The sequence below is a fragment of the Scatophagus argus genome, chromosome 10 (assembly GCF_020382885.2).
Source record: "Scatophagus argus isolate fScaArg1 chromosome 10, fScaArg1.pri, whole genome shotgun sequence".
NCBI classification, from domain to species: domain Eukaryota; kingdom Metazoa; phylum Chordata; class Actinopteri; family Scatophagidae; genus Scatophagus; species Scatophagus argus.
The window spans coordinates 22,491,350-22,504,030 of NC_058502.1; the positions used below are offsets into that span (position 1 = coordinate 22,491,350).

At 38.9% G+C, this 12,681-nt stretch overlaps 1 protein-coding gene across 1 annotated transcript; it reads right to left on the reverse strand.

Annotated features, from left to right (window-relative positions):
• Positions 1–1,753: 1,753 nt before the first annotated feature.
• On the reverse strand, positions 1,754–11,747 carry LOC124065792 (ras-related protein ORAB-1-like). Its single transcript, XM_046401567.1, has 6 exons — positions 11,310–11,747; positions 5,870–5,942; positions 5,409–5,504; positions 4,378–4,473; positions 3,908–4,039; positions 1,754–2,784 (listed from the first exon to the last, which is right to left on the reverse strand). Exons 1-6 carry the CDS (start codon positions 11,321–11,323, stop codon positions 2,584–2,586), a joined length of 612 nt encoding a protein of 203 aa, XP_046257523.1. The 5' UTR covers positions 11,324–11,747; the 3' UTR covers positions 1,754–2,583.
• Positions 11,748–12,681: the final 934 nt, after the last annotated feature.

Below are 12,681 nucleotides of genomic sequence, written 5' to 3' on the forward strand. Positions count from 1 at the left end.
TGCTTGTTGCCCACAGATGTCTGTAAAGGTCACATCTGCTTGTTGCCAAAACATGTGTGTAAAAGTCACAAATAAAATCTTTACAATGATGCGCCAAAATTCACACCTATCATAAAGCACGAAGAGAGGAGTGGAGAGAGGTGGAGGGAGTCTGTAACCATAACTGTACAAAAATGTACAAAAAGGAGCAATTAAACTTAATGAATAGTGAAAACGTATGAGCTGATAATCAAAAGATCCACCAGGCGTAACATCTGTGCTGGATTATTTACACCACATTATCATATGTGTATTATTGTATTTCATTTTTTTAATATCACAGTTATGCACCTTTCTACTCTTGACCTCATTTTAATGTCTTTCATCCCTTCATTCAGACTCTTTAATGAGTACTGTGTTCAGTAGACCACACTCATTTGTTCATTCCTTCACTCATTCCATTAAACAGCTCACTCAGGGCCTTTACACATCTATGTGCAGTTTAACCAACAGCCTGTTTACTGTTTATCAACCGGCTATTGTACTGCTCATTGTTCTTGTTTTATTGTTATGACTTGCTCTGTGATGTGTCTTTGTATTTGATTTTGCTGTTTTATAATCCTCTTTATTGCTGTAACACTGTAAATTTCTCCATTGAGGGACTAATAAGAGATTATCTTATCCTATTCTATCAAAGTACTTCACACGTACTTGTACTATGAGTCACACTGTTGCCTCAAATTTTGCTTCGAAAGAAGTTTCTGCTGTTGGCAAACACATTGTACACCATAAACCGAACTTCCCATTTGACTAACGTACATTGGAAATGCAGCACTAACTGTTAAACACTGGGTGATTAACTTGTTTGAAAGATCTGTGGGAAGTCTAGTCAGATGGAGGTTAACAGATTTCTCTTTTATGACATACTCTGTGCAGCACTGACTAAGTTATGTTTTAGCCATGGCCTAGAGGTTGGAGAATCGGAGGGTCGCTGGTTCGATTTCCCCACTGGACGGGTAGGAAAAATTTGGGTGTGATGGAGTGATTAATGTGAAAAGGCCCCCCCCTCCATTAGCTGGCTGCTCCCTGGGCGCTTGATGCTGCCCACTACTCCTGTGTGTGTTTCACTGCATGTAATTTGCTGGGTGTTGCATGTGTGTGTTCAACTAAGGATGGGTCAAATGCAGAAGGCAAATTCAGTGTGTGTATGTAAAAATATATATACTGCCAATAAAGTGGTGATTCTTCTTCTTTTAGAGAAGTCCTGGTTCAGATATGTCATTTCTCCTTCTGTTACCTGACACAAAGTTCGAACTTGTTGTTATGTAGACCAACAGGCTAAAACTTTGTGGGATTTCCTGTGAAATCTTCTGTGTTTACCAGAAAGAAGGGCATACTCTAGCAGATTAGGATTGAGGTTAAATAGCTAATAAGTGGCTTGTATGTCCACATACACACATCTCTGGCCATTGTGTTATGACCTGATCTACATATACAGCTGTACAATGGAATACTGTTTGAACATTCTTATCCATACAGCAAACACTGGCGCCAGAATTCCTTTCAAAAAGAATCCAGTTGCCTTTATTAACAAAACAAGAGATCATTGTATTTTATATATGAAATTCTGTACTAAGATTACATAGCAATTTGCAGACAGACCCCATGTAACTGGCAGTAGATATGCTGAATGAATGTCGAATAAATAATTCCAGTACATTTTTCTTTTCTTTACACATCCCATCAAGAATTGCAGACAGATCCTCCCACTTCATACAGTCTGGTAGTACAATATTTATTTTCAGTTGAAGTGTTACATGTTGAGCAACAAACTTACAGTTGTCTTCAGCCACAAATTTAATGCAGAGATTAAGAGTCAAGGCTATCCCAATAATGTATGGAACACTACAGAACTGGCAAATCAAATCTGACATAATATATACATAATGTGTATGTACATATACTGTTGCACACAACTTTAGATGCTGGACTATGAGACCGCTGTGCAAAGGTTGGTAAGGGAAATTAAAAAAAAAACAACAAAAAAAAAGAAACATTCAGATGGGAACAGACTGGCAGACCAATGCTGATACAAACAGCAAAATAATCACTGAAGAGAAACAGAAAAGGTCCATACAAACAGAAACCTTAATGAAATCAATTCATTTACCAACCCCATTATAGGAATGCAGAGAAAAAGACAGACAGACAGCCAGACAAACACACACGCACACACTGTTCTCGTGAACCTGCATTCAGAGGTCCAAATGAAAGAAAAGTCTCTGAGAGGCCTGAGATGGGGTGGGGAGGGGGTGAGGATTCAGGGTTGGGTCGAATGATCACATATCTTTAGAATTTGTCATCAATATCAGGACAGCATGAAAAGAAGGATGCTTTATTTGTTTTTGGTAGTGTGGCTATATTATGTACAGTACAAATACATGTAACTTCATCTTGTTCTCACATGGACATGTTGTAAATCATGTCTTCTCTGTCCTGTCTGGTTGTGTTGGGGCTTTGCTTGGAGTTTCAGGGGGATGACAGCCAGGCTGACAGGCCTGCAGAATAAGAGGGCGGGGTGTCAAAGTCGAAGTGGTTTCTCTCTCAGCAGCACCCTCCTGATGAAGGCTTGACAGTAGTGCCAGGGGTCAACTTGACGTTGGGCTTCTCCCCTCCTCCGGCTGTGGCCCCGGGGCCCATCCTCTTCTTGATTTCAGCAGCCATGGTCATGAAGGCCTGCTCAACATTGGTAGCGTTCTTGGCACTGGTTTCCAAAAAGGGGATGCCCAGAGAGTCAGCAAACTCCTGGACACAACAGAGGAGGGACAGAGAACAAGATTGACAAGAATGAGGTTCTACTGCTTTTATGCTGTTGCAAAGCATAATAATTAGATTAAATAATTATAAGAAATCAAGGCTTGATGCCAACTTTTTTCTCAAGGTATATACTGTATTAAAGCACAGTAAAAAAAAAAATCAATACATGGTTTATTAACATTTTATTAAGGCTTGGTGTAATTTCTGATCACAGCTTCACTAAACTCACACACACACACACACACAGTTGTCATGTTGCCCACAAAGGTCACTTTGACTTCAGTCAACACGATACACAAAAAATGTCAGGCAATAGTGGAGTACCACTCAGATAAGCAAGGTAGCGCAGTCTCATCAGAAGGCTTCAGTGCAATGTGCATGGCAAGTGTACAGGGGAGGATCACAGAGGCAGGGTTTCTGAAGCTCACAACTGACAGGTGTACTGGTCGTTGGAGCAGAGGTGAATGTTCAGTATGGGCTATAGTTGATCAAAACAGTTCAGTTTTGCTGACCAGTAAATGAGTATAGTGATGTGGCCATGAATTAGAGACATTTGGTGGGCTAATCTGAACCTTATGGTGGACCAACCTTAGCCTGCAGGCCTCACTTTGGGCAGCCCTGACTAATATTTCCACTTATGTTTGCTATATTATAATGTAATACAACATGGTTCAGGGTCATTTCTGAGGTGGCTACTTCCAGTTTCCTCTGCTAGGACCAGTCTATTAAATTTCTTGTTTGAGTGATACATCTTGTGACTAAACAAAGCATCTTTCAATAATGCCAGAAAATATTATCATGACCTATTTAATCGCAATCAAGAACCATAACTTAATCATGCTAGTCATTGAGGAGTGAAGTTTGGTAACTGTAAGGACATCAAGCTCTTCAATTAACCTGAAAAGTAGATTGTGGACCCCTTGAAGATCAATCTCGCTCTAAAAACATCAGGCCGCCCACCCCTAATTCAGAACAAAACTGTTGGAGCCTATCCCAGCTGTCTACTGGCGAAAGGCGGGTTACACCCTGGACTGCTTGCCAGTCAGTGGCAGCGTTAGAGGTTTATATGCAACAGATTCTGAATGTGGGATTAAATACCTGGGCGCCTTACCTTTGCTGTTGTGTAATCCACCACCTTCTTTGTCGTCAGGTCACACTTGTTCCCAACCAATAGCTTGTTGACATTTTCACTGGCATAACGATCAATCTCCTGTAGCCACTGTTTGACATTGTTGAAGGACTCCTGGCACAGGAAACATATAAATATTAAATTATATTAAATATTAAGCTACAAGACATTGGCAGCTTTCACAAATTAACAGATGTAATACTTTATAATGCATTATACATCTAAGGGATTTTTTTAAAAATCAGTGTGCATTAGTTTTGACACTTTTTTTGACAGCTACACACTCTGATCAGAGGTGTATTTTTAGCTCCTGTATTTGTATACAAGACCAGGAAGTTCAACCATAAATAAACAAATTACCGTGTCTTCTTTAGGCAAGATCTCACCTGCTCACATATAAATGAATAAAACTAAGTTCTGGCTGGTATGAAATAGTAATATGAAATACGCACCTGGTCGGTGACATCATACACTACAATGATACCATGAGCACCTCTGTAGTAGCTGGATGTGATTGTACGAAACCTCTCCTGACCTGCCGTATCCCACTGGCAAATGAAAAAAGCATTTGGTTAGTTTAAAGGTCGCATATTAGGAAAAGTACTTTTTCATTCGTTTTCAACAAAAATGTGTGACCCTGGTGTGTCCGGAGATCCCCAAAATATGAGAAAAGACAATCCTGCTGGTAAAAGTTTTTATTACACTATTGTAATTAAAGTAATTGTTAGGGCCTGGACATCCCAGGTGACGTACTTTGACAAACTCCTCAAATATTTGAATGTATTTGATATACCACCGAGCTCTATAGCCCAACCCAACCACCAATGAATGTATCCTACTAACAAGTAGTGTGTGTGTGTGTGTGTGTGATGACTGCATTGCTGCGGTCTGTGCAACATATTGCCCATGGGAGTAATAATAAAGATCACCTTCAAATCACCCCACCTGCATCTGTGTCTCAGAGCTCCATGCTATTAAAACACATCAATGACCCACACTGTTGCAGAGGGTGACCTCCATTACCAAGCATGCACAAATTATAATTTATTTTGACTCAGTCCCACAGACACTGTCCTGTTGCCCCAAATGCCTTGATACATTGTTGAAAATGGTCCCCAACAAATGCACAGTTTCCTCCTGTTTGAGTGACGTTTGTTGAAAAAACTTCATTAATGAGCCTTTTCTGAAAACTCTGTGTGTGAGAGCTTTTTTTTTTTACATTTTACATATTTATTAGGAACCAATGGAGAGAAAAAGAACAGTGTTGAAAGACAGACAAACACATGGTTGGTCTAGGTAATCTGTGGGCAAGAAAAATGTACAATAATGACTTGTCAATGAAGGCTTCTCCTTTCATGTTTGTACAGATGTCCAAGTAAGGAAAAATAGTCCTCCTATCTTGAATTACTAACTTTCTGAGTAAGTTATGTTTACTAATGAACTTTGATATGAGAAGCGTTTTGCAAAGCAATAGGTTACTTACAATCTGAAGTTTAATGGTCTTTCCATCTAGTTCTATGGTTCGTATTTTGAAGTCCACGCCAATTGTGCTAATGTAACTTTCTGTGTATGTGTCATCCTGTAGAGAGAAACATACACAAATTAAATGGCTCACACATCTTGTTACATACATACATATACACACACGCACAGTACCATCAGTCACTACCAACATTAGTGAGAGGTCACACTGTCGGTACAGTGAATATTCAATATTACACAAAGTGGAGAATGTGAATAAATGAGCGACAGGCAAGTTAACTTGCATAAAATCCTTATTACAATAAGCTCACTTTATTATTGAGTTAATAGCAAAGTATGTATTGTTGTCCAACTGAAGACAACTTTCTGCATGCAATTACTGCATATTAAAACTTACTAAAAGACAAAATTCTGTTTCTGTAGTTAATATGTAGACACTGTATGTCTTTTGGGGAAACTTACTGCAAATCGCAGAAGAAGACAAGACTTTCCAACACCAGAATCGCCAATTAGGAGCAGCTTGAATAAATAGTCACTGTGAGGGAAAAGTAAAAATAACGTTAGTTAGAAGATATTCTCCTGTTAAACAAGAGAGTGAGTTATAGATTATCTACTTAGCACCACAAGTAGCAGGCATAAAAAGGGCCTGGGAACACACACGTCTTCAAAGTTTTTTCCTAGCAATGATGAGCTGTTTACTTACAAACATTCTTTGATCTAATGTCAGTATTAGTTATGCAAACATGCACATTAGCAGTAATGGCATTAGATAATTTGACAGAATGGGTGAAAAGTTGGCGTTTTTACAAGGAAAAGAACCAGTAAAACTGACCCTGCTGAGCTAACACTTTTAGAAGGAAGTGCAGGAAGCCAGCTGATCATGTGATTGGACACTGGGCATTCAGTTGAAAGAACTGAGGAAAATAGTACAGAAGTAGTATTCTCTTATCTTCTTCTCAGAGTATTGCTCTGCTCCAGTTCTGAGTATATTCTGATTCATGTACACTGAGCTGATATAAGGGCTCAAAGGGATTGCTCAAAAGGATCTTCGTCTGGATTTTGAAAAGAGGAACCTAGTATCAGTTGTGGTTCCTGGGCCATAGCTCCTACCCTCCCAAAAGTCCCTGCTCCTAAACAGGTACTTTCCAAGGATAAGGACTACTGCTGGGCATCCCAGTCCCATGAACTCAAGTGCCCTTTTATCAATACAACCAGCTACATATGTGTTTATCTGAATTAAGTTCAAACTAGATGTTATTTAACGATTAATTATTATGAATGATTATTATTAATCATATAAAAGATACGAGAATGGAAGTTCCAATACTTTTACACAACTGAACAGTTATTTCTTAGTTTGGTTTTGTTAACACATTGCATGCACTCATACTCTTTGAGCACTGTGCGGGGAGCATAATGGCACAGCTGTAGTTCAGCACCTGGGAAACCCTGGAGGACAGAGCCCCTGGCAAAGGTGGGCACGGTTTGAATTATGGCAGAGCTAGGGAACTTGGCTAACCTGTAAAAGACATGAGCTCTCCTTAAACTTTACCGAGTTGCAGGCCCATAGGTTATGGGTCAGGCAAGGTAGGGTCAGGTTTGCCTTGTCAATTAAGTGACAAAGCAGTCTAAGCACTAAGTTTGATAACTTACTGAAATACTGTGTGAAACAATCGATCTTTAATCCCCTCTTTTCCTCTTTCTATCTCTCAAACACACACATCATTTGTTTGTGTGTGAGAGAGAGGAAAAGAGAGAGGGAGAGCTTATGTTTTTAAGACTTACTTGCTGCTATTCAACAATGCCATTTGGAATAATTAGTCTGTTTATTTAGCCTAGATTTTCCCACTACAGTACAGCATAATTCAGTCATTACACTTAAAACTACCTTGTTTGCTACCCAAGCCTATTACTTACTAAAACCTTCCAGCAATCACCAAAATTCAACAATCAATGGTATGGAGTGTTATACAAAAATCAGTCTACCAGGCTCAACCTAAGCTGCTGCTATTGAATGCATTACTAGTCTAATATACTTATATATAGTACAATCAACCGTTCAGGGTCTGGAATTGACGAGTTTTCAGCATGCTTGGCCTGGACCAGACCAGCCGGTCAGTCTCCTTTATTTCCGTTTTCAAGTCAGTCCATTTTAAGTATAAACATCACAGCAGCACACTTGACTGTGAGTGAAGAAGCAGCTTGCAATTTGTAATACATGTAAGGCCAAAGTAAACCATGGGGGACTACCAAGAAAACGTTCGAAACAACAAATCTAATCAGACACTTAAAACACCATCACTCAGGTGAACATGCCCAGTTTAAGTTGAAGCTAGCAAAGGAATAGCGGCTAAAGCTATCCAGAGCTCAATGTCAGGCACAAGCCTGCAGCCTCTCCTATCTTTCTTTCGGTACAAGCAGTGAGAAGGCCAAAGCAATTACAAGGAAAATTATGGAATTCATGAGCCTGGAAGATCAGCCGTTCTCCACAGTTGAGAATAGAGACTTCAGAAATCTGATAAATTACCTCAGCCCTGGTGAATTTATAAGCATACTGCGTAAGGATATGAGTAACTGACATTTGTTTTGTTATATAAATCTGGTGCACCTGCTTTCATTTGGTAAAGAAAAATGTGTCGGATAAAATTGGGTGTATGGGTCATTTATAGTTAATTGTTATGTGTAGCTGTATCCAGTTTCACAACACTTTGAGCGAAGAATTTTGCATTGAAAAAAAAAAGGTTTTTTTGGATATACTGTCAGTTATAGTTCTCAGAAAGAAAATTGGACATGTAGGTCACACACAAATCGGAATCAGTCAGGAAAATCGGTGCACCTGTACTTCACAGTTCTTAAGACTGACAGGGACTTTATTTTCCATGACTTTTTGGTTTATTTTACAGTTATTTTCAGTTCCTGGAATTACGTGGTCTATCTTTGTGGTCTAATGTGGGATCTGACAGATGCTCAGTTTCCATTCTCAAAGAGGCACACGACAACTTACATACTAAGGATAGGGCATTCTACAATTAGCTTAAGATAATCTAACTCAGTGACCCACCTTAATACTATCATGCAACTAGGCCATTCAAAACAGCCTGCAGCAAACATACATACAAACATAAATCTCTATTATACCACTTCCAATTACACACATGTAAATTAATCAATATGATGATAATCCTTCATTTTCCCAATCCACACATACTTGGGCTACAAGTCATTTATTTACTCTCACGTATGATAAAGAAGAGTAAATCTTCACATTCAAGAAGCTGTAACTAGTAAATGTTGAACACTGCTTGCTTGAAAAATTTAATGATTACTCCATCACCAAAATAGTTGATAACTAGTTTGCTTTGTAGGTTTAGTGGTAGTTGCAGCTCTAACACACACACGTATACAAACACAGTGACACCAATTTGTTTGTGTAGTTTGTGCAGGATACAAACTTCAAATGAATTCAGCCTTGTTCTCTTCCTTCCTTTTCTGACTCAGTGTTTCCCCTACAATTGTACAAGCAGAGAACCCCTGCCAGGCAAAAACGTTTTCTGCCAAACATAATTCAAAATATGAATTTATTCCTTTATTTTGAAATGTTGTTTTCACTCTGTTCTCTTTCCACACTTCCTCTCTGCTGTTGTGTTTCTGCAACTGCTAGAAGTCTATGCAGCACAATAACCCAATTCCAATTACTGTAACTTACAGATATACAGAGCAGATCAAAAGACACGTTAAGTGAGGACAGCTCTACTCGAGGTGACAACACATCATTAAATTACTGCAAGTGCAACACAAACTTCTTAACAAGAGCAAATTATAAATATGATCCATGTATGATCCATGCTCGGATCCAGTCACCACCAGGTCAAAGCTATCAACCTAGGGGAGACACCACTAATAATCCTATGCACCATAATAGTCCTAAAAAGTCTTACAGGAAATCTGAGCAGAGATCCAGTTACCCGGCAAAATAGCAAATACTACACTTCTCTTTAAATTTCAGGTTTCTCCTACATGTCATGATTTCGAGAAACCCTGAAACACAGGCTTCCTGATCTACAGTATAGTAGACTATGTTACCTCATGGTATAACTAGGACATTTGTGCTCTGGCTACAATAAATCCAAGCAAAGAAACTTGATAGCATGTCTTATTCAGACATAGCCTAATGATGATGTCTTACATTTGTAAAAGCCACAAACTAACAAGTATTGTAGTAAAAGTAGACACTGGTGCTTGGCAGTGAACATAACCATACTGCATCACCAGCATCAGTAGAGGGATTGCAGTGATGTACAACATCACTGCATTTTTCTCAGCTGACCCTGGCAATCTGTGTATTATCCTTGCTCCCAGGTCCGTCTCAGTTATTCTGCTTCTCAGTATAATAAATTCCAGTCATGCCCTCTTCATTAGGCCCATGACTGTGAACAATAGCCATCTCTGTGCAAGGTTATCACACACTGCTTAACGGAACACTACCAAAGTTGACCAAAAATATGAGTTTGAAAAAAATCTAGAGTCCAATTTAAGAGTCAACTTTTTTACTTTACTCAATGCAACATGTTCTCTGACCTCAAACCTGCAAATTCCAATAACCATCACTCTCCTCACCACGGCATCCATTTCAACAGAAAAATTGGTATTTGAATTGGTAATTGATAAGAGTCTAACTTCACTTTAAATATTCTTGCAGGTCCACAATTGCTTGTTTGTCATTTCAGCTATAGATGTGGTATTCAGCACATCCTCTAAACCATAATGTGGCGCCTGCTCTTCATTCCCCATTGCACAAGAGTTTGGATCTTGCCCAATAGTTGCCTGTCTAGTCTATACCAAAGAGATAACTCATTAATATTAACAATGAGCAATCTGCAGAGAGGACTATGAATCAATCAAATGACAAGATAAAAAGGACAATACATTTTTTAGATATTAGAGTAGCGCTATTGAGCTGTTTGTCAAAAAAAGGAAAAATTTTACTCCAAAATTATATAATCCACCAAAGTAAAATGTATGAATAAAATAATGACAGAAAGAAAGATGTATTGATTACTCAACGTTGCTGTGGTGAAATCTGTGACTTGTCCTATAGCATGTGACCTACACATGACACAGAGGCTGTGAAGGGGCTGCTTCAGCACTACTAAGCCATATGACTGAAAACCCAGTCAAGGCCAAAACCAGGTAAAACGTAAAACCTATGACTGGGAAGTAAACAACGGATGGCTAACAGCAACTTTGGCTGATGTAGCACGGAAATTAGTAGCCTATCACAATGACACACAGAAACATAAGTATAAACAGCGTCAATAAGATGAGACAAGTCGTCTTTTAGAAAGGGTTATAAAGGTAACCACCATGTCAGGCATGTCAATTAGTATTCACAAAACTGAGTTCATATTCTTATGATGATTCAATTAACCAATTCTAATCGATATCACTGACAAGTATCTTTTACAAAAAAATCGCTAAGCACAAAGACGGAACGGCTCACGTTACAGTTAACAGTCAAATTTCATCAAAATAGCTTTGTCCTGTATTTACGTCTCAGTGTGAAAAGCAACGAAACAAAACCAGTCAGTACAGCTACTGCCGCTTCAACAGCTGGCTTACAATGTTAGCATATAAGGAACACTTTGATATTTGTCAAAAATATCCATAGACTGATGAGTAGTTTACACTGACACTTCCAGACATCCCTGAAAAATAATCACAGTATCTCTAGAAGACCCAGGTGGACATTACGGCTAATGTCAGCTGATGTTAGCCGCTAACTTAGCTCAACTGCTAATATTAAGTTGTCTGCCAACGTTTACGTTAGCTCACTGGTTAGCATATTGCTAACCCTAACTAGATGGTCAAACTGTAACACAGCATTCTTGAATATGGTACTTACTACTCTGGGTTCATTGTTGACTCGTTATGCAGTGTATCCTCTCTCGAGAAACGTCTCCTTTTCTCTGTCGATAGATAAACAACGCTGTTTTCTTATGAAAACAGGAGCGCTGGCTAGCTTACACTGCTTCTAAAACTATGGCCGGCTAGTTGCTTCTCTGTAAAAATCCAAAATGGCTGCAAGTCCAACCAGGAAACTGCTAACATTAGCCAGCTGGTTAGCCAAGTCAGGAATAACACAAAATACGTGGCTTGGTTTTATAGATGCCTTGTTTTTTAAGACACTATGTTAACTCGTTCTACAATTGTAAACCCAAGGCGAATAAACATGAGATATGAGTAAATGTCTAGCTAACCGGCTCCTTGCTCTCTCTCTAGCTCAGCGTGTGTCGTTACCGCAACAGAAAACTGTCAAGCTCTGGGAGAGATTACGTCATTTAGTGAAACGTGGCAAAGAGGACTCGGCTAGTTCCCCGTGTCAGACTACACACAAAGCACAACTTCCGGGCATATACTTCTCAACGTAAACCTCAGCGACTTGTATTTTGCACAATGTGTTTATACTGAACAGCTTTTATTTACAAAGACATAATTCTAATTTCCGGATACATCCTTAAATCTGAGAAGCTCGGCACCTGAGCTTTCAGTAGGTTGCTTTAGCACTGAGTTGTGCTGTACACTTTGGTTAGATGTCTCTTTAATCCAGAAACTTCTCTTATTGAGTTTATGTGCGTGTCATATGAGTCATGTGCGTGTGTTGAGTCAAGTAGGTGTGAACAACAAGACTGGCAGCTCATGTCAGCATCTGTACAAAGGTATTGTCTATGTATCATGGGAACATTAATGTTTGCTAGAATTCCAGTTGCTAGGCTATTCTTCATAGGCCTGTTTATTCCTATGCCTTACTCCATATGGATGTTTGTCCCGCTAATCCCTTCACACCGTTATTAGCACATGTACATATATATAAAAATACCACTATACAGAAAAAAAAACTACAAGGCAGTTTTTCATCACCACTGTCGCCATGTGCTTGCTCATTTGGTAATATTGGGTCTCGATTTGCTTTATGAAAGTAAGTGAATTAGAATTTAATTGAATCACATCATTTAATTTGATCAGGATTGGTATGCGGTGTCATTGCTGGAGCCATTTACGGTTTTCTAATAATATATAATCAAATATTTAGTTATTTTAGCTCTGGCTGTGACTGAGTGCGAGAGAGAGTTTGGTCTGGATCTACTCTGATTTTGGTGCTATACAAATAAATTGAAATGAATTGTTTTATTTTGAAGAATAGCTGAAGTTGAATTAGTTTGATTGTATGACTAAAGTTACTTTAGTCACTTTGACTACTTTTTAATGCTTTTGTT

What these genes read in the sequence shown, in the direction of transcription:
- LOC124065792 (XM_046401567.1), bottom strand. An exon ending in AGACCATTAAACTTCAGATT is followed by an intron (nt 4,474 to 5,408) that starts GTAAGTAACCTA and finishes TTCATTTGCCAG; the next exon opens with TGGGATACGGCAGGTCAGGA. An exon ending in TGGATTACACAACAGCAAAG is followed by an intron (nt 2,785 to 3,907) that starts GTAAGGCGCCCA and finishes TGTTGTGTCCAG; the next exon opens with GAGTTTGCTGACTCTCTGGG.